The 23,273-nt window shown below is 35.6% G+C and overlaps 1 protein-coding gene across 1 annotated transcript; it reads right to left on the reverse strand.

The window, feature by feature from the left end:
• Positions 1–9,234: 9,234 nt before the first annotated feature.
• On the reverse strand, positions 9,235–15,922 carry LOC140889197 (uncharacterized). Its single transcript, XM_073296906.1, has 9 exons — positions 15,776–15,922; positions 14,981–15,209; positions 14,327–14,476; positions 14,020–14,154; positions 12,058–12,123; positions 11,700–11,750; positions 11,149–11,265; positions 10,534–10,618; positions 9,235–9,626 (listed from the first exon to the last, which is right to left on the reverse strand). Exons 2-9 carry the CDS (start codon positions 15,176–15,178, stop codon positions 9,460–9,462), a joined length of 969 nt encoding a protein of 322 aa, XP_073153007.1. The 5' UTR covers positions 15,179–15,209; positions 15,776–15,922; the 3' UTR covers positions 9,235–9,459.
• Positions 15,923–23,273: the final 7,351 nt, after the last annotated feature.

Raw genomic sequence — 23,273 nt, forward strand, 5'->3', positions numbered from 1 at the left:
ACTTTCTCATTCACATGCACATATTTTAAACATCCTTGGTTGTTGTCCTTCGAGATGGAATTGTAAACATTGGACATGCAACTGACATGAAGTGTCTAAATCCTTTTTCAGTTGTTTTAAAAGGAAATTCATCAACAATCAACCAATAAGTTAGTGTCTCTCTCAATTTGTTCTGATCAAATTTCTAAGTACCAATTTGTGCCTCTTTCTCACATGCTTTTGATGGTTGTAAAGTAATGCGAGCTTGATTAGTTGCAACTTCTTGAGGTTTTTTTCTACATAAAGCGAAGTGGTTCTGTATAGACAGAGTTCTATGTATTTTTGGATCTGCTTTAACCTCTCTACGACAATTTTGCACCTAGCTTTCTGAACCTTGTCACTTTCACAAAAAAAAATAAAAATTCAAAGTGTTCCCAATATGGTGACCTACTATTAACTTCTTTCCTATCTCTCTTTTTAGACTTCAGTTTTACTTCATCTTTATCACCAACATTTTCTAAATCTTCCACAAAATCAACATCATTGTTCTTTTTCTCATCAACATTATCAGTTGTCTACATTAGATGGTCTACTACGCTCTCCATGTACACACTAAATTTCTGAAATTTTGACAGTAGGATTATCTGAGAAATTGCAAATCCCCTACTGCCAAATACTGCTTTTCAAGAAAGTTCTGTCCAGCCCAAGAAGAGGATGACAGTTGAAAAACATTTAGGAAGCCATGGATAGATTCTTAGAATTAGATAAAGAGACACCAAAAGCAATTCCGTTTCAATTCTGTAAAAACCTGGAACTTGGCCTCCAAGTTTTTTTTCTTTTTTATTTAGGAATGATCTCCCAAACTTGGAAGAGGTAATCTTTTCTTTTCTTCTAGATTGAACAACTTGGATACAAATCAACTTATTTCAGCAATTAAATCAAGTTGATTTATTGACAGAATTTTTATTCCATATCAAGCAGATTTTATTTCCATAATCGGAGCAACAAATCACTCCATTTTCAACCCCATATCTCGTCACCCTCTCCTATATAAAGCCACAAGACCTCTTCAAAAATCTATCACTTTCTTCCCTTATTTTCGAGCGTCAGATTAGCAAATTTAGGATCAAAAGTTTTCTGTCAATCTCTGCCATATTTTCGTGAGTAGAGGCTACAACTTTGATCCATATTAAATCCAAAATTTAGTCCCTTTCTTTGCTTTTCTCGAAACCATCATAGTCCAAAAGAATAGTGTTGTGTGATCTCACGTTTGTGGCTTAGAAATTGGGAAAGAAAAGAAATTGGTTCTTAGAGTGTCAGGGGCTTACGTGGGAGGTGAATAAATTAAAGAAGAGGCTTGTTTTGATTGGTCAAAGGAGTAGTGGGTCTCGAGAAGTACTATTGAATTTCCAATTTTCGGTCAAGTAAGGCTGCATTTCGTTCGGATTTCCATTGGAGTTTCGGATCAGGCTTTTCCAAGTTGTTGATTCCTATACACATTATCTGTAAGTGGGTTTTTTTTTAAAAATATTATGTATGATTTAAAAGTCGATCGTTCATGATAATCTTTGGAATTTTGCTATATAATTCTTATTCATGATAAGATTTGTTAAGAGTATGTTTTGACACTATTATGACTCAAATTATGAGTAGAAAGGAAATTTTCGAACCATGTTATGTTATGGCCCTGATGCGGTGGGTAATATTAATCGTTCTATGACCTCACCCCTTAGAGGGATTACATATAGGGGACTGGTCAGTTAGCCACGAATAATGAGAGGAATTTCAATGTATGGCCAAAGTTATGTTATGCTATGTTATGTCATGTCAATTACGGTATGATGGTGTTCAAGCTATGTTATGTTAAGACATGATATGAAATATTTACGCTTTGAATTATGCTATGAGTTTTTGAAATAATATATATATATGTATATATTTTGGTATGATCGATCGGCCCCCACTTGCTGAGTATTTCCCAAAACACTCACCCCTTACTTTTTCCCTCCAGATGATGAAGATAATGGTTTAGAAGAACGTGAGCAAGATACGTTTTGGGAATGGTTATAGATGAATGTTAAGACTAAATTTTGCTATTTTTATTATTGGAATTTTTGCATTAATATTTTGTTATTAAGTTTTTAGGCTTCCGCATTTGTTTCGTTATTTTGGATTTATCAAGTTGTAAAGACAATGTTTTGGATTTTATTTATGATAATATACTGGTTTGGTTTATACTGTACTACGAGGCTGGTTGTTTTATAATTTTTGAGAATTTGAAACAACGCCGGTGACACGTCTCGGTCTCGGGGCGTGACAAATTCCTCACAATTTATGGTTCGACTTTGAACTGAAAGAAATAGTAAAAGAGTGTCATAAAATCAAGGTACATATAATTATATAAACCTAAACGCGAGCTTCATACCTTCAATGAATCAATCGGTCGAGCTTCAAACTGAGTGAACTGTAAAGAGTGAAGAATGAAGATGAAGAAGCTTCATTTCAAACCTTCAATCGACCGAGAGAAATAGTAAGAGAGGGCAGACCTTCGACCAAGAGATGAACTACATGATTGAGGAGTGAGCGTTGAGAATCGAGATTGAAGAGCCACAGCCCGCAGATGAAGAGTGAAGAAAGAAGAAGAGTGAAGAAAGAAGAAGCTGGATTTTATTTATGATAATAGACTGGTTTGGTTTATACTGTACTACGAGACTGGTTGTTTTATAATTTTTGAAAATTTGAAACAACGTAGGTGGCATGTCTCGGTCTCGGGGCTTGACATTTAAGTGGTATCAGAGCTGCCAGGTTCATAAATTCGGATGAGATTCCGTACCTCAAAATTTGACATTGTCAAATTTTGACCCAAGCCCAGCGTATCCTGACCCGAAACGACCCTCTGAGTCAAACACATACTTTGTATGATCAGTGACGCTTCTAGCCCAAATTCGGCCGCTTGAGCCCTCGAATTCACGTTTTTGCTATTTTTGGAAATATCGGTATTGCATATAACTTTTCGTGGGAAACTCAGAATTTGATTCCGTCGATTGTCCCATACTTTTTTTATCAGTAGTTTCAATCCTAGGATAATCTTACAATTTTCTATTTTTGGAAAAATTTTCCAAAAGATCCCCCATCATGAGAAACTGTCCACGAAATAATAATTTTCCTACTTCTTATATTTTATTTTGTACCCTAAGCCTTTCCATTTGTACCTTTCAGGAAATGGCACCAAGTTTTCCTCGTACTTGTGCCCATGCCATCTTTCGCATGAGACAACTCGTCATTGATAATCAAAAGCTAAATATCACCCGACTTTATGCTAAATTAGCGGATGCTAGGCGTGAGCAGAAGGATTGGGAGAAAAAGGCCAATAGATTCTTCCACGATTTGGAACATGAAAAGACGAAAGAAAAAATGGAGGCGTTTGTGGTGGAGCATAAGAAAATGAAAGAAAGTATGGAGGCATCTCATGACACCATATCCGAACTCTCCGGTGTTGTGAGCCACTTGACCAAACAGGCAGATCATAAGAAGCGAAAGTGGCAGCAGTTCGATGCCGAACAGGTTCTGGTTCGTCAACAAATGCGAGTTTGCATCCAACAACTAGAGGTTCAAGTCCAGCAACTACAGAACACAGTGGCAGACTTGAATACTCAGAATGCCATACTGCTCAATGCGATTAACCAGTTGCAAGTAGACGATCCAAAAAAAGATCCAGAGGAAGAACTGGAAGAGAATCCAGAGGGAGTAGAGATTGAGGGCCCCGTGGAAGCAGCGGAGAATGGAGAAATCAAAGATTAGGCTATAGGCTACCTACTAGCACCTTTTCCTTTTGTTCAAACATTGTTTTGATATTCTTTTACTCAGTAGTACCTTGATATTCCTATGGTTTTGGATATTTTGATAATTTTTGTGACATTAGTTCCTCTTTTTGTTTCTTGTGAGAATCAATGAAATAATTTTTATTATTTTGATCAGTATTGATTCATTTGTTCCGCTATTTCCTTTATTCTTGAAATACCATATTTTGACAAAATTTTAAAGAATCCATTACTGTAGGAAATGGCAGGAGAACACCCAAGAACACACAATAACAATCGTGGGGATAATGCAAATCCACCTCCAGGAATCAGTCTTAGCATAGAATACCTTGCGGCTATTGCAGCAATAGTGGTGACGACCCTCCAAGGGATGGGAAATACAAATGGAAACGGCAATGACAATCCGCCACCTCCTCCACCTGCTCAGAATGGAGTCAAATTCCACTATGAGTCCCTCCGTAAGAACCGAAGTGAAATGTTCAAGGGAGATGCCGACCCGGAAGTAGGACGAAACTGGTTGAAGAAGATGGAGGACCAACTGCGATTACTTGAAGTTCTCGAGGCATTAAAAGTAGAGGTGACGATACCCTTCCTCGAATACAAATCAAGTAAGTGTTGGGAAGCTGTATCACCAGCCTTGTTAACGACGGGACCAATCACATGGCAGCAGTTCCGCACCGCATTTTTGAAGCAGTACTTTCCAGCTGAGGTTCGAATGCAGAAGCTAAGCGATTTTGAAAACCTTACGCAAACACCAGATATGACAGTGGTGGAATACACCTCCAAGTTCAATGAGCTCGGGTCTTACGCCCCAATAATTATGGGAGATGATGATCTGAAGTTGCACCGTTCCAAAAAGGGTTTAAACAGCCGAATTCAATCAGCATTAGCAGTTTACAAGCCTACCAACTTTGCAGAACTAATGGGAGCGGCTATCCGAGCTGAAACGGATATCAAGCGTCAAGAAACTAAATTCCACAACAAATGACCTTTAACAGGACAATCTTCTTCGAACGAGCAGATTTCCAAGCGTCCGAACCAGTCTGGTGAATTTTTCAAGGAGACTTATTATGTTCCCAATCTCTCATCGATCAAGCTATATCTTACCTGCAACCTCCGACACGAAGGGGAATGTCGTTGGAAAACTGGCGCTTGTTTCAACTGTGGCAAGTTGGGACACCGAATGTTTGATTGTCCTGAACCCATGAAGCCAAGGACGGGGCCAATTCCTGGCACCACTCAGATTCAACCGGAGGAAGCTAAGCTCAATGCTCGTGTGTATGCCATCACACAAGAAGAAGCAGATGACGCAAATGAAGTTGTGGCAGGTACCCTTCTAATCAATAATAAGTCTGAATACGTTCTGTTTGATTGTAGTGTCACACCTTCGTTTATATCTAATAGGTTCGCTAAGAAGTTAGGGCTTATACATGAGGAACTGACTAAACTATTTAGAGTAGCGACCCTAAGAGCAAGTTAACCCAAGTTTCGAGGACGAAACTTCTCTTAAGGAGGGAGGGATGTAAAAACCCGGAACTTGGCCTCCAAGTTTTTTTTTATTTTTTATTTAGGAATGATCTTCCAAACTTGGAAGAGGTCATCTTTCATTTTTTTCGAGATTGAACAACTTGGATACAAATCAACTTATTTCAGCAATTAAATCAAGTTGATTTATTGACAGAATTTTTATTCCCTATCAAGCTGATTTTATTTCCATAATCGGAGCAACAAATCACTCCATTTTCAACCCCATATCTCGTCACCCTCTCCTATATAAAGACACAAGACCTCTTCATAAATCTCTCACTTTATTCCCTTATTTTCGAGCGTCAGATTAGCAAATTTAGGATCAAAAGTTTTTTGTCAATCTCTGCCATATTCTCGTGAGTAGAGGCTACAACTTTGATCCATATTTCCGTCCAAAATTTAGTATCTTTCTTTGCTTTTCTCAAAGCCATCATAGTCCAAAAGAATAGTGTTGTACGATCTCACGTGGGTGGCTTAGAAATTGGGAAGGAAAAAGGAATTGGTTCTTAGATTGTCAGAGGCTTACTTGGGAGGTGAATAAATTAGAGAAGAGGCTTGTTTTGATTGGTCAAAGGAGTAGTGGGTCTCGAGAAGTACTATTGAATTTCCAATTTTCAATCAAGTAAGGCTGAATTTCGTTCGAATTTCCATTGGAGTTTCGGATCAGGATTTTCCAAGTTGCTGATTCCTATACATATTATCTGTAAGTGGGCTTTGTTTTAAAATATTATGTATGATTTAAAATTCGATCGTTCATGATAATCTTTGAAATTTTGCTATATAATTCTTATTCATGATAAGATTTGTTAAGAGTATGTTTTGGCACCGTTATGACTCAAACTATGAGTGGAAAGGAAATTTGTTATGTTATGGCTCTGATGCGGTGAGTAATAATAACCGTTCTATGACCTCACCCCTTAGAGGGATTACATATAGGGGACTGATTAGTTAGCCACGAATAATGAGAGGAATTTCAGTGTCTAGCCAAAGTTATGTTATGCTATGTTATGTCATGTCAATTACGGTATGATGGTGTTCAAGCTATGCTATGTTAAGACATTATATGAAATGTTTACGCTTTGAATTATGCTATGAGTTTTTGAAATAATATATATATGTATATATTTTGGTATGATCGATCGGCCACCACTTGCTGAGTGTTTCCCAAAACACTCACCCCTTACTTTTCCCCTCCAGGTGATGAAAAAGATGGTTTAGAAGAACATGAGCAAGATATGTTTTGGGGATGGTGATAGATGAATGTTAAGACTAAATTTCGCTATTTTTATTATTGGGATTTTTGCATTAATATTTTGTTATTAAGTTTTTAGACGGTTCCGCATTTGTTTCGTTATTTTGGATTTATCAAGTTGTAAAGACAATGTTTTGGATTTTATTTATGATAATATACTGGTTTGGTTTATACTGTACTACGAGGCTGGTTGTTTTATAATTTATGAGAATTTGAAACAACGCCGGTGACACGTCTCGGTCTCGGGGCGTGACAAATTCCTCACAATTTATGGTTCGACTTTGAACTGAAAGAAATAGTAAAAGAGGGTCATAAAATCAAGGTACATATAATTATATAATCCTAAAAGCGAGCTTCATACCTTCAATGAATCAATCGGTCGAGCTTCAAACCGAGTGAACTGTGAAGAGTGAAGAATGAAGATGAAGAAGCTTCATTTCAAACCTTCAATCGACCGAGAGAAAGAGTAAGAGAAGGCAGACCGTCGACCAAGAGATAAACTACATGATTGAGGAGTGAGCGTCGAGAATCGAGATTGAAGAGCCACAGCCCACAGATGAAGAGTGAAGAAAGAAGAAGAGTGAAGCTGCAACCCGTCAATTAGGGATTTAGTTTTCTCCCCTTTTTAGTTTTAATATAATATATATGTGTAAATTATAATATAATATATATATGCTATAATTATTTTATAAATATTATATATATATATATATATAGGTCAGGTACCCGACTTAATTTCGGGTAGACAAGTCCCGAACACAATTAATTACCCGAACCCGATATTTTCATGAAATTACCCGACCCGATCGGGGTAAACCCGATCGGGTCGGGTCGGTACCCGATACCCGACGTTAAAACGCCCATCCCTATTTGTAACCACCGAACATGACGAAATTTTCGAAGTGGGTTCGGAAGCACCAAACCCTAAAAACTGAAGATCGGAAGCAAATGGTGAGTACGGACCTTCCGAATATGAGATCGGAGCTTTCAAAAGTTAGGCCATGCGCACTTAGTGAGGTGTCACCAACGTTTAGACACACTATCGTATGCATGAGATCGGAACGTCCAAAGATGGGATCGGAGCTTCCGATTAGGACAGTCTAGAAACGTGGCTGGCATGCGAAGATCGGAAATTCCGATTGTCGCCTATAAATAGGGCATGCGAGAGCCTCATTTCCTTTCCAATTCACGAGTTCTCTCTCTCCAGTATTGGTGTTTCTTGCGTGTTTCCAGCCATTTAGGCTAGGCTCGGGCGGTAGCGAGATGCTTACAAAGTCGCAGCAAAGCTGTGCCCAGGAGTTAGGGTCTTCTACAACAAAGGGCTGGCGACGAACATAATCCTAGATCACTAATAGTATTAGAGAGTATCTATTAGCTTAGTTAAGGTTTTTAGATCACATGATTTGAGCTCTAGATACCAAGTTGAAACGTATTAAGAGAATATATTTTCATATATGTATGAAATAATGATAAAATGTATATTTATATACAACCTAAAGAGATAAAAATAAAATGGAAACAATATACAAAATATATAAAAGATATGCACAATATTTGCAAAGATATATTCCAATAGAAATTAGATAAAGTTCTAGAAGAAAATATTTTTTTATTCAAGTGTTGAGTAGATGATTTCTTTACAAAAAAAAATTGTTTTAATGATAATATTAAACGGGGTTTAACGGACCTCTACTTGTTTATTCCAATAAAAAGAAACAAGGATTTTCAGATACGTCCAAGAATGTCATCCATCGTAACCTTCATCACAAAATCGAAAATTGTTTTTTAAAAATAAAAATTTAGTTAAAAAAATTGTCAGAATGAAAAGTAGATATATATGCATAACTATGTAAAAAAAATTGTTTGAAACAAATTCAACCATTTCAATTTAATTGGTAATCAAATCATGCAATATATATGCATAACTATGTAAAATTGTAAATTATATAACAGATGCCGAAGCCAATATCACAAAATCTTAGAATATGTGAATGTAATACAATACCATCGAGAAATAATAATATTAATTCGTAATTGTAATTTAGAATATCTAGTGATATAACATTTTAAAGATTTGTTAAAATTTTCATATCGTGATAAAGCGATGGTTTATGTATTAAACATTTTATAATTTGAAAATTAGTTTCATTAAGAAATTCATTACTTTTTAATGCATTTATTATTATTATTATTATTATTATTATTATATTATATATGGAAGTTGTGTTGTCTAGTTTATATTATTATTTATTACATATAAAATAAATAGGAAAGCTTGTAAAATTAAAAAGGATAGATTGTCTTCACAAAATTAGAAAAGAACATGTGAGGATAATAATATCAATCTACAAAATAAACAAGCTGAAATGTGATTTAACACTTTTTTATGACACTTTCAGAAACAGTTTCAATCTCTTGTATCCTAGATTGCAGGAAATCTGTGTGCGAGTGACTTCGTATTTTTGTATGTTTTTTTTTTCACTACTAAAACTCTGATAGAAAATCGTACACATTTATATATACCATTTCACAAAAAACAAACAAAAAAATTTACCTATAAAAATATTATTTAAAGTCTCGAATTTGATGTTTGACGAAATCACCAACTTTCGAATGTACTCATAGCGACTATTTTAGAAAACTAAAAACACGATAAATTAATACTACTTGGTATATTAATTTAACTGTTCCGGTGATCGTTACAACAATAGAGCGTGTATTTTTTAGCTCTTATAACTGTAAATACGAGATAAAAGAATAAAATAGATGATGAAGGTATTGATACAGATTTTGTTCAGACTTTCAAATCCTCTTTCAGTTGTGTCGTTCAAAAGCGTTGGACAGAAATCAAGCACAACAACCTGCAAACTATTATTACTGTCAATCATCGTCTTCATCACTTCCATACTGCTGGCATAGAGAATGTAATCCAGTACTGCTCGCCACTGCATCGTCTTCCTTCTTCGGCTTGGAGTCTGCAATTGTTTTCTTCACAATAGAAACTCTAATTGAAGAAGACTTGAAAACAGATTTAGTGTCACCCTTATCTGTCAGCATTTAAAACATGCTAGTTAGTTAACAAGTGCATCGGTGAGTAACACTTTCTTCCGTAAATTTCACGAGGCAATGATCAAAAGATTATCTTTATTCACATGATCAAATGGTTCCATACAATTAACACGAACTGCTCAAATAGCGAAGAATCAGATTACCCAGACAACATAAAAACACTACGCAATTGACAATTTAGTAGTTGCACCTGCAGCAGTCGAATGAAAAACAATATGTAAAATGCACATTGGAATGTAGGGGGCAAAAAAAGAAAAGAAAAGACAAATGCTTTGGCACATAACATTTTAGGCCTTTTAAGAGACAAGGATAAGCTATGTTCACATCTTTAAAACTATAGGGGAAATTAGAATAAGTTCTGCCAAAACAATTACGAAACAAAAAAGGAAGAAACTAAATTTAAACAAGCTGGAAAAAGGGTTAGCATAGCACCTGGACACCAATGCAGAATGGAAGAGTAAAAAGGTCAAAAACATAACCTTGGCAAAATCTTTTTTCTACAGTGTTGACTAACTGATTTTTCTTACCGTAAAAATGAATAAATATAAAATGTCTTTTCCAAACACAATTGACAAATCTGATGGTTCGTTAAGTTCTAACAGGAAATTCTTTTATTAAAAAAAAATTCTAACGGGAAAGTTTCATATTCGAGTTTGAATTTGATTCGAACAGTGAAGCCCCCAAAACCTATAGAAAAGCAACGATCAATCGGAGAAAATGCGAATATTTATCTCAGAACTCCCCCACCCAACACCACCGAAAAAGAAAAATAGTAAAGCAAATAAAAATTCTGTATTTTCAAAGACTATAGAGCTAAGACTGCCTGAATGTACGGAACAAACAAAAAATTTACTCATCAATGGAACAAAACGTGATTGTACACACCTTTGTTATTGGAGTTCTCAAAGGCACTGGTCGTTGTCAAAGAATCGGTTGGATTGGAAGGTTGTTCTTGGGATTGCTTTCTCCTCTGCATCAATAAAAGTAGCAATGTCCGTGTCACGAATTCAACAAAAACAGGCTTCTGCCAATTAAGGTCTCAGTATAAACTATAAATACATGTGCTTGTTTATAATTATTTGAAAGAAGTCCTCTGATTAGCAGGAAACGAAATATGACTGTTCTATACACTGTAATTCTATCACAAGACTCTTGTCAAAAGAATTTTCAAAGATCATAGAGAAGACGACTTAAGGAACCTAGTTGCTCTGGAAGCCTCCTCTTTCACATAATACTATAAATACCGATGTATGCAAAAGTGAAATTTTTAATCATAAAGTGAAACATGTCTTAAAGGGACAATTCCAGCAAGCTACAAGGATAAAGTATGCAAAAGTTAAAACATAGTCAATATTTTATTTGCTTCCCGGAAAATTAATGAAAAACATAGGAAAGAGGAAAAAAGAAGAACTAATTTAATAAGTTAAATGAACAGTTAAGTTTCTACAAAGGCCTCAAGAAAGGCAGAACTCAACCAAATAGCCGAAAAGAAACTTTTACCTTCGTGAAACCTGTGGAGGCTTCCCCATTATCAGAGGAAAACAAAGTTAAATCCTCATTATCATCATTGATATCTTCGTCATTGATTCTTCGTATGATAGAAGCCTCTCTTTGTCCCTAAGTCAATGATGGAATGTGGAAAGTCGTGATTATGCTAAAATATTTATTAGCAATAAAAAATATATTTCGCAAAATATTAAATAATAATGCAAATCAAAAGTTTCATCAGAAAATATATAGCATAATTAAATAGTTGGGGTGATCTTGGAATTAAATGTCTCTGGATTTAATTAAACGATAAAAAAGAGAGAGAGAATGGCTGCTGACGTATTTATCCTAACAATTACGGGCTTAGATTATTGGGCCCAATTGGCGGTGGGTTTCTTTTTTAAAAATTGAATCAATGGAATTTTCATCTTTTGATGAAGAGTGCAACATTGCGCCTATGGCTTGCGACCTGCGGCGTACCTCTTTGCTAGGGTGTGCATGAGAGGACTCTCAGGCGCAGCCCTAAGCTAACCAGACCAAGAAATTGGAACACACATTCTCACCTTAAATACCGATTTTATAAGAGCTTCATCCTCCTCTTCCAAAATCCTTTCCTATCAAACAAACAATACAATATGATGTAGTTGAATAAAACGTCTCATAAACAAACGAGAAACCAAGATGAATACATGGCCAAAAGCGTAAAAAATGAAATCCAAATTTGAAAGTCGATAATACATAAGATATGTGTTCTATAACTCACAACCAATATTCTTCATTTGCATTCTTTAATTTTGAAATGAAATTAAAGTACAGCTGGTTCAATTAAAGATGGAAACTGTTATAGCAGTAACTTACTTAAATTGCATAATTCAACGCATGCAAAAAAAATTAGAAACTAAAATAGCTATTGATAAGTACCTTTTTCTCATTAGAACGCTGAAGAGCTTCAAGCATCGCATCTACACTAACAGTTGCATGTCTCGACTGCAAAAGGAACAAGAAAACAGAAGAGAGCCGTAAAATATTGGTTGTGTACACATGATTGATATTAATAATACATGGCATATTATTAACGTACTACAGTTTTCAGAAGCACAAAAGGCGAGTGAGAATCATCAAAGCAAGTTGCAGTAAAACATAAAATTCTAGAACCTCAAATATAAATCTCACAATTATTGGACAACAAAATAAAACATAATATACTCACTAATATGGCAGAAAAAATTAATTACTATTACATTGCATCTCAGTCTCTCACTAGTAAGTTCAGAATCTCCGCCTACAAGAAGCCTTGAAATTTCAAGGATAAGGATCACCACGGAGAACAATTTTCCTTTTTCTAAAGAGTGCAAGTGTTGTGGTGAGGGTTTTGGCAGATTCCTGCCCATTTATATTCCGCAAATATAGCAACAGTGCATGAGAGGTATACTATTCTCCAAAAGAGGTAAACAAAACAGAAAAATAAACAGGATTCAAAGCTTTAATTGTGAACCAAGATGAGTTAAATTACTTGTCCCTCAGCCTACTAGTGAACCATATCTCAGAAATATGTTCCAATAGAAACATTCTTGTTATTGATTCGACTCATCTTCCCCAAAAAGTGGAACCCGCTCTCATAGCTCTGAATGAATTAATGTGTGCTCAATTAGTATCAGTGTTCTAAATGGTGGTCCTCAACCGCACCGTCTTCGCCTTAGGTGGTTTTGTAGGCGGTAGAAGATGAGCAGTGTTGGGTGAGGTGGGAGGGCGAGGCAGTCAAAGTCTAACAAAATTTTAAAAAACACTAATTATTAATACACTTTCTCTTCCAAAACATAATAACCCCACCAGCCTAGTCACCCACAACCGCCTCAAACCGCCCACCAACACTGCCGCCAGCAGCTCACTAGGTTAGCTCTCGTATATTTCTAACATATTCTTATTCTAATTTTATTTATCTTTTATTAAATTGTACAAAGCTTATTTATGCCTAAGCATCATATAATTACATATATCACATAAAAACTTATGACTATGTGTAATGGCATTACATGATTATATAGAATTATGTATAAAAATAGTAAAAAAAAATTCAAACCACCTAGGCAGAGGCGGTAGGTAGTCAGTGCCTGCCCCCACCACCGCCATATGCAACACTGATTAGCATCACATAAAATAAATCAATAGCAAACGCAAATACAATCAGATCCACTCTTCATAGACTAACTTGAGATTTGATCCACTTTTTGTGGACAAACTTGAGATTTTGGGATACCAAGTAAGATATATTCACGATGACCATGGGATTCTACTTAACCTAGGAGGAAGAGTAATAGCACAAAATGTGCCTCAGAACAATTACCCCATAGAGCTTATATTTATCTAACTTAAGAAGAACTCATGAATGGGGATGACAGTGCATCGAAATTCGAACCATGGTTACTTAAAGGCACAGGAAGCAGTAAGCACAAAGGGAAAGCTGTCCTGGAACCATGCAAGGGTAGGAGAGCTCTTTATCGAAATATGATACACCAAGCATGATATTTTATAATGTACATAAATGAAGACAATATATACATCAATGATGCATAGAACCAAAACATACTCTACAGAATATAATAAACAATAATGCGAATCAAAGTTCTAAAATAATTACTTTAGAGTAAGTAAACAAAAACACTAATCACCTGAATCACCAGACCCCCTCTTTATCAGTAGCAGCAATAGAAAGTAGTAGAGGATACAGAGTGATTTTGGAATTGAGAATTTAGTATTTTAACCAGTTTTACTTATTTCAAATCATGAAAAAAGAACTAGCAACTTGGATTAAGGAGCAGTTAGTCCAATTAGCATACAAAAAAAATCAAAATCAAAAGGTATCTTGCTTAAATCAATACATACCTTCATAGATTTCATTTCATCCAAAGCAGCAAGAATATCCATTTCCCTTTTGGAGTCCAAAGTTCGATTCTCCAATGATTTCATAGCATCTCCTATCTCTTCAGCATTCCTTTTTCTAGTTGCTTCATCTGTAGCCTGCATATAAAGAGAATATATCAGAGATCATAACTACAACAATATGCACACATCACATGGCACAACATATGGTTGAACTTGCTACAGTTCTAACAGGAAGACAGTCTCAATCTCAAAATATTAAACACAAGAAAATTACACGAGTACGAAGAACGGAAGAAGAATAGTTTACCTCATCTTCAGCTCGCCAAGGTTCAAAATTTCTTGTTGCACCTGATTCCACAACATAATCAGAGTTCTGTGGATCGGTCTTGTAAGTTATTTCAGCTGAGCATTTCGTGCATTTAAAATAGAACCTGAAAATTTGGATTCCCAGATAGGTCTGCATATTAACAAATACAACCAAGTCAGAGAGATTGTTGTTAAAACTGAAATATTTAGTAACCACAACACCTAGCTGAATTGAATAAAGGAGGGCAAGCAACCACAGATCAAAACGCACAATATTTAGTCTACACAAAAGAATGCATACAACTAGCCACATGAAATATGCAGAAACACAATAGATGTACACGCTGCTACCACACAAAAACAACTTAGAATTTGCAATCTATGCTAGCATTTAGAGTACTATAAGGAAAGTTGAGGTTAAGTGAAGAAAGACGCCTGGACACGAATTTTTAAAGTTATTCCATTAGCAATTACCCTGATAGCACATGTTCAATCGAATTATAAATCATCAATTAAAAAACTAAATCCTAATAACAAAAACTAACAAAGGCCACATATCCCAGAATTTCCATGAGCCTCAAAAAGCATAACATCAATCACCCTCTATTGATAAATCTTAATAAGAAGACAACAGATAAATCAGAACATTTCATACCTCTCCGTTGACATCTTCTTTGCGGGAATTAAACTTGGTTCCTTTATAAATGTAATTCCCACAAGTGCCGCAGCGAATGCTCATAGGCAACATCATACGGACCTTCATCTGTTGATTTTTGAGTTGCCGTCGCCGTGGAATCTTCGCCGGATCGAAGTCCGGAGGGTAATACTTGTTGAGAACTTTTCTCTCACCCATCTTGCTTCTCTCTGCTCAGCCCCAAATAAATCTGAAATTGAAGGAAAGATGACAAAAAATAAAAACACAAGGATGATCTTGGATTTGTTGCGAGAATTCTGGGATAATACATTAAATTATCCTCTAATGTTTCCACCCATTCCAGTTTTCGCCCCATAATAACAATCCCTCATGTTTTTCAATTTCGCTCAATTTGATCCTCACAGTTTCGCTCTCCAATCCCTCTATTGGAATATACGAACTGGAAGCTCGCTAGTGGATGGTGTTATACGATTTTGGGGGAGAGGCAAAATTAGGGATATCGTCTAAAATTACAAAGTTTGTGAGTTTGACCAAAATATCAAGAATTCACATTGCAATTGGTCCATCATCATCGCTCATAAATTCAAAAGCACAGGGAAATCTTAATTTTTTGACAAAATATTATAAAATCTAAACACTATTTTCTTTAAAACAAAAAAATCTCTAACTGTTTTCACAAAATTTCAATAACTCGAACAACAAATAGCAAAAACACAAGAAACTACCACAAAGTTCTCAAATTGGAGAAGCTATACAATTTTTTAAAACAAAAAAACTGAATGGGAAAAAAATTACCTGGCTACCAGGAAAGCGGCGGGAGAGGTGAGGGTGACAGCAGCAGCGACGATCACTTAAAATCGGAAGAAGCGATTTCGAGAGAGGCGAGGGAAGAGTGGACTGAGATTGGCGAGAGAGAAAGAGGAGTGAAAGCCTTCTTAGAGAAAGAGAGGAGTGAAAGCTGAAACATGTCGGTCTTATCAATTTTAATTAACTTTAATTTAATTTAATTTAATTTAATATTTCGTTAATAATTTGTTTTTTTAAGGTTGCGTTTACTTGGCTTGATAAAGGTAGGATTAGATTATTAATCCAATATTATCCTTTATTTACTTCAAAAAATTCAATTTTTCTCAAATCTCAAAGCTCGTCATTTCATCTCTATTTACCCTTATTTTACGTGATAGCCCATCCTTTATATTTCTAGCCTTCTAGGTATTACTCATCTTTATCGTTATTTTTGGAAAAAAATTCACAGATAACCTAATCTACCCTCCCCGTAAATTCTTCTCGTTTATCTCCTCTTTCGTTTCCCTCCCAATTCCTTCTTTTCCCTCCCAATTTCTCTTATTTTATGGGCGCGCCATCTCTATTTACCGTCATTGAAGTGCTTGGTTCCCAGTGTTTTGGCTTCTGCGAGCAAAGGTCTGTTTATTATTTCATTTTCTATTATTTATTTTGCTTTTGAATTAAAGATTGTTTAACATACTCTTCGGTAATTATACATGAATTTGGTATTTTTCTGAGTTCATGTTCTTTGTCTGGTTTTATTTTTTTGGAGCAATGAATTGATGCAAGATTTGCATCTCTGTGTAATCAAACATGAAAATCAAAGGAGGTCTGTTGTGTATTGGGTTGAAAAGTATTCATAATCAGATAGTGATTCAAGTTTTGATCTGTTTGATTTACCAAATTACGAATTGGATTTTGTTCGAGCACTGGTTTGCCTATTTTTGAGATATTTGGTTAAGATAAAAACGGGAAGGATACGGAGCTGGATTGATAAAAATTCATGTGAGTTCCAACTGAATTTCAGACAAGTTTTTCCTTTATTTCTTGTTTTTTTTCAATGTGATTGATCGGAAAATTTAATGTGGTTTGGAGAAACATTATGCAATTTAATGAGTGAGCGTCGCTGCTTCATCTCAATTTGAAGCTCCTTCCCCTTCTGAGTTCTGACGTTCTTACTGTGCTCTCTTCTGATTTTATTTTTCTTTTTGGTGTTTTAGAAATTAATGTCCATACTTCATGACCGACCAAAATGAGAGGAGATCACGGTGTGTTTTAGAATAGGTGGGATTTTGATTTTGCAAGATCTAACAGAAAGACGATACAATTCATTTTCTAATACTTCTGTGGTTTTTTTAATAAAAAAATAGAGTACAGTTTTTTAAATAAATAGTTGTGCGTATATGAAATTAAACGTAGATGATAAGAATGTAGTCGGTAGTTGTGTTGTGACTCATTTTGGGACACTATGTTTCCCCAATCAAGATACATTTTCCAGCCTAATTAATGCTTTTGTGGGATTGTCTTCATTTGTCCCTTTTACTGGTGTTTTAGAAATTTTTAATGTGAATTGATCTTTTTATGGCATAATATCATTTATTTTGCATGTCATTTTTTTTTTTGGAGTGTGAATACTTTAATACACATATTCAACATTTTAAACTAACTATATATTCCATGATGAATTTTTTTTCAGAGATGGATGACAAAGAGTTATTATGTTTGATTTTCATGACACTACAAGAAATTATTACTGATTGTGTCATATTTTTAAATGCGGTGGTAGTTTCTCATAAAAGGCGTAAGCAACCACGTAATCCTAGTATTCGTACGAGAATTGTTAGATATAACATGGCAGATAAAATACCAGGACAGATATCACATCTTCGAAGGATTGTGGATATCGGAGACATTGAATGTGTAAACAATTTGAGGATGAGTAGAAATGCATTTGCACGTCTTTGTTATTTGACAAAACATGTAGGAGGTCTGACTGATTGTAGATATGTAAGTGTCCAAGAAAAAGTAGCTATGTTTCTATCCATTTTGGGTCATCACAAGAAAAATCGTATTATTGGACATGACTACCTGCGTAGTGGAAGAACTGTTAGCAAAAACTTTCATGACGTATTATCATCTATACTTAAATTGCATCATATCCTTCTTGTCGAGCCAAGTCCCGTACCAGATAATAGCACAAATGAGAGGTGGAAGCTCTTTAAGGTACAATTCATTTATTAAAATGTTGAAACACATTTTTTTAAGTTTCTTAAACACATTTTATATATATATACACACTAGTATATATATATATATATATATATATATATAAAAGCACACTAGTTTATATTAACCAAATTATAAATTCTATTAGGGTTGTCTTGGTGTTTTAGATGGAACACACATCAGTGTTCATGTACGTAAAAATGAGAAGGCTAGATATAGAACAAGGAAAGGTATTACGTCTGTTAATGTTTTAGGTGTTTGTGATTGCGATATGAAATTTGTGTATGTTCTGCCGGGATGGGAAGGTTCAGCCGCTGATTCTAGGGTGTTACGTGATGCACTTTGTCGGCCAAACGGGTTGAAGGTTCCTAAAGGTATTTAATTTAATAAATACAAACTACTCATGATTATTTGATTTTTAATTTTCTCTTGTTCCAATTTATTGACTTATGTTTACACATTTTAATAGGTTGTTACTGTCTTTGCGATAATGGGTATGCTAATGCAGAAGGTTTTTTGACACCATATAAAAAAGTTCGTTATCATTTGAAATCTTGGGGACATGGAGCATCATCACCACAGAACTACAGAGAGTATGTCGTGATAGAAAGAACATTTGGTTTACTAAAGAAGCGATGGGCTGTACTAAGAAGTCCTTCTTTTTATAGTGTAAATGTGGGGCCTTGGGTTGCTAATCTCAAATTTTAAGGGGTAATTAATGAATAAGCATCATTAATCTAATAAGGAAAGAATAAGGATCAAGAAATTTTTTTTTTTTTTCAAAAGGGGGTGGGCACGGGCGGTCAAAAACTACCGCCCGGGTGCCCCTGTTTTTTTCCAAAACAGTAGGCTGAGCTCCAGGCTGCGCTCGGGCGGTAGTTTTATGCCGCGTGGGCGCATCCTGGGTAGAAAACCTGCTCTGTTATTTTGTCAGCAACATTGATCCTTTCAATCGATTCCAATCCATCAAATTCGACCCAAAACATGATATATAAGGTCCAAATCATGCATATAAACATAAACAAGGTCTCAAACATCTATACATATATTTTTTACATCGAACAAGTCGCTAAATAACGATAAACGACATAAACTATCTCAAGTTTCATACATGTATTCCAAAACCAACAAGTTCTAAGGTTTGATGCTTCTAGATCTCAAGACTTCATCTACAACCCGAGTCCTCACGTGCTAGACTCTCTCCCAACTGTCAATGACATCGATGATCAGCTCCTATCCTCTCTGTTATCATGCACACATACAAAACAAGACAACAGCCGGATAAAATCCGGTGAGAAACAATTCTCAGTATAACCAACATATATAGAAAGCGTTAAATAAATCATATCGACTCTATTTAAAACTCGACTCAACAAATAGAGTAATCAACGCTTCAATAAGAACTGATTCATCTCACTTCATTGCCATCAAGATTCGTAAATGATCTTGACATGGATATTCATCTATCGTAGCCATTTCGGGCTAAAAAATAAGGTTAACCGCAACCTTGGCATTGAATCAATTCAATATACTATCATATAAACTCAAACTCAAAGATCCACTACCTGAGATGGATCAACAACATCAAAACATAATCAAAACATATCAAGTATGTGATTTTTGCGAGCCAACTCAAGAATAGACGTTCTTGAGTTTCAAAGTCCCTAACTCGTGATGTCATCATTATATGTAAAGTCCAAAAATCCATTAAACTTGCTCACGATTATTTAAACATAAATTTTTAATGATTTTATGCCTTAAATTGTTTAAGTTATGATTTAATGATTATGTTTATTTTACGTTTAACAATTTGATTAAGTAAATGATTTCAGGTTGAGTTTGATTCTAGACTCTCGGGACGAGGCTAACTTACGAACGAAGTGTTAGAACGTATTTTTACGAGTATTTTAAGTATAATATTGATATAATTTGAATAAAAGAGTTGGGAGATAGTATTTTTTATCAGTCGAGTCAAGGAAGAGTGGTAGACTTCATTTTAATTAGTCACCACGATGCGAATTAAGTGTTGAAAGCAACACTCTTCTACCACGTTCCCCACTTATTTATGGACTTGTCTCCCCATGATTGCCCTCCTTCACGCCTATCTTCTTCTTCTTTCTTTTATTTTCATTCTTATTCTCTTCTTCTCTGAACACTACACGGTTGCTTCAAGAAATTTCAAAGTTAAACTTCAATCTTGCTCCTCTTCGTGGTTAGTTCGTCTCCGAAGTTCCGGATCAACTCCATCTTCATTTCAAGGCAAGTTTTTCAACTAGTATTTTAAGGTTTTGAAACCCATTCAAGATTATAATTATTTTTATATGAAAATATGTATGTTGAGATATGTATGCATGATTTTCAAGAATTTCAAGAGCATGAAGTTTAGATTTTAAGGGTTTGAAGAGCATGTTATGTGATAGTATGAAATCGTGAAGTATATGTCGTTCTTGTCATGTTCTTGAATTTGATTCAAGAGCTACATGTTTCATCTAAGTTTTTATGTGTTCTTGAAGTTTCAAGGGATGTTTTATTTAAAGGATATAGCTGGAGGAGTAGAAAATATCATATTTTGAATTATTGAATTAGTTTGAGTGAAAGTTTTGAAATGTTACTTATGTTGGATTGTTCCGGATTAGCGGCACTTGTTACTATTTTGAAGATCAAAATTAGTGTAGTGATCCAAATGATATGAGGCCAAATGTATTTGAAAAACAACTTATTTATCTACAACTTTCATGTTTTGAGTTTTGTCAAAATCATTTTGGAAGATTGGTCAAAATCATCCCAAAGTGTGTCGAGTGTTTTGATTTCCTGGCAGTGACACATCTGGGGAGAATGAGCATAACTTTTTACTGAAAATTCCAATTAAGGTTCAGTTTTCGGCATTAGAAAGCCAAGATCAAGGGCTAAAACTTTCATGTTTACCACTTTTCCAAATTCCGACTGCAAAATAGAGTTTAAGAATAAACAAGAAGACCCATCAGCAGGGTATGCGCGCCCGCGCCCAAAAAGTAGCGCCCCCGCGCATGGCCTTCTGATTTGAAGCTTTATTTATGTTATTTTGGGGTCCTAAATTCATGGTTATGATCTTTAAAGGCTTATAAAGTATATTGAATAATTCTTATGCAAAAAGTTTCAAGTTTTAAGTCAAGAACGACTTACGTGGATCGATTACGTTATGTGGTGCATGTACATGTCTAAGTTTCTTTCATGAAACCTATGTTCAATATGAAAGTATGATTTTTATCATTTATTACATGCACAAAGTTATCGAGTAAAGTTTTATGTTCATGAAACAAAAGTTAAGATGGAAATTATGATGTTTCAATGATGCTTCATGATGGATGAAAGGATATGTTGATGAAATGGAAATGATAAAGCATGAATGAATAATGCTATGTTGAATTATGAAGATATAATATGTTGATGCATGAAAATATTTTGATGTCTTATGTGTCTTTGTGGTGGCAATACGGGAACGGTGCTCCGGTTTGGGCTCCGGAGTAGCCCTCCCAAATACGGCTCAATGTACGGGTTAGGTCCTCCGGGATGAGCTCCGGAGGGGCCTCCGAAAATGAAAGAATGTTACGAGGCGTAATGCCATATGATTGTTGATCAACAAGAAAAGATGAATGTGCCCATTATGAAGGTTGCCACAATTTCGCATAATTCGTCGCCAAATGATAAGCTTATGTTATGTTATGTTATGTTATGTTATGTTATGCTATGTTAAGTTTAAATGATTATTGAAATCTCATGATTTTTATTGCATACTCTTGCTGAGTCTTTAGACTCACTATACTTGAATGGTGCAGGTAATGAGGATGACATTTATGCATATGTCGATGAGTTCAATGCCGGGCATGAAGAAGAGCAAGGAGTCGGACCGGCGGGCGATGCATGAGTGTGTTATGTGATGAGTGTGTTATGTGTTGAGTGTGTTTGTGTCAAGTTAATGAACTAAATGTTGTTATGTTGATTGAAGAAAATATGCTTTATGTTTCAAATTGTTATGAATTGGTTTGTAAACTATTCTGAAATGTTTTAAGTAAGGTTTGATGTATGCATACATCTTTCAAAAATTTTATTTTCCGCACAGAGGTTTTATGGTCATGTTAGTGTGGTAATACCTTCATCGGTTGAGGGTGTTACAGTTTGGTATCAGAGCAGTTCGCTCTGGGTTTTCTTAAAACACTCATGCATACTCGCCACGACTCCAACGCTCCGTCTTCATGTCTGTAAGTTATGATGTTTATTCGATCATGTGTATGATAATGCGATGAGATAATGTATGCATGTTACATGTTAAAGTATATTTACGTATTGAATTGTGACTGAGCGGTGTGGATAATATTGGACTTTAGGACTATGGCATCACGTAGGGGAAATAACACCAACGCCAATGCCAATGCCGCTAACAACAACCATAATGATTGCGGGCCAGATAGTGAGAACAATCAAAACAACCAGTTTTTGACGGGATTAACTGCTCTGCTTCAAGAGCAAAGCCGTGCTCAGGGAGCTCAAATCCAACAGTTGCTTCAAGCCCAGACAGCTAATGCCGGAAATAACCATCCTGCGGCTAATCAAAACCCTATCTACAAAAGGTTCTTAGAGTTGGGACCACCTGAGTTCAAAGGAGAGACTGATCCTTTGATTGCGGAACAATGGTTCCAAGCTATGGAGACTGCTTTTGAATTCATGCAGATCACGGATGCGGATAGATTGAGATGTGCTACCTATATGTTCCGTGATGACGCTCGTGTTTGGTGGAATGGAGCCAAAGCAGCATTGAACCTAACCACCCTTACTTGGAATGGATTCAAGGATGTGTTCTACGGCAAATATTTCACGGTGAGCACCCGAAACAGGTTGGCTAGAGAGTTTTTGGAGATCCGTCAAGGAAACATGTCAATTGCGGAGTATGTAAAGAAGTTTGAAAGGGGAAGATACTTTGTACCGATGATTTCTGGTGATCCTGCTGAAGAGTTGAAACATTTCATAGAAGGATTGAATGCATTCATCAGAAAGGATGTTAGACTAAGTGGAGCGAAAAAATACAAAGATGCGGTGGATCAGGCCATGCTGTCTGAAAAGGACAGAAACGACATTATCAGAGAGTCACAAGCAAAAAGATCTAGTTATCAGAATCGGGACCAACAAGGAAATGCTAACAGAAAGAGACCGTACCAAGCCCCACCCCAACACCGACCATACCAACAGCAGCAGCATCGACCTCAGGGGCAGAAACAATTGGCTCTACCAGCACCAAAACCGGCGA

This window comes from Henckelia pumila, chromosome 1, assembly GCF_033568475.1.
Source record: "Henckelia pumila isolate YLH828 chromosome 1, ASM3356847v2, whole genome shotgun sequence".
NCBI lineage: Eukaryota > Viridiplantae > Streptophyta > Magnoliopsida > Lamiales > Gesneriaceae > Henckelia > Henckelia pumila.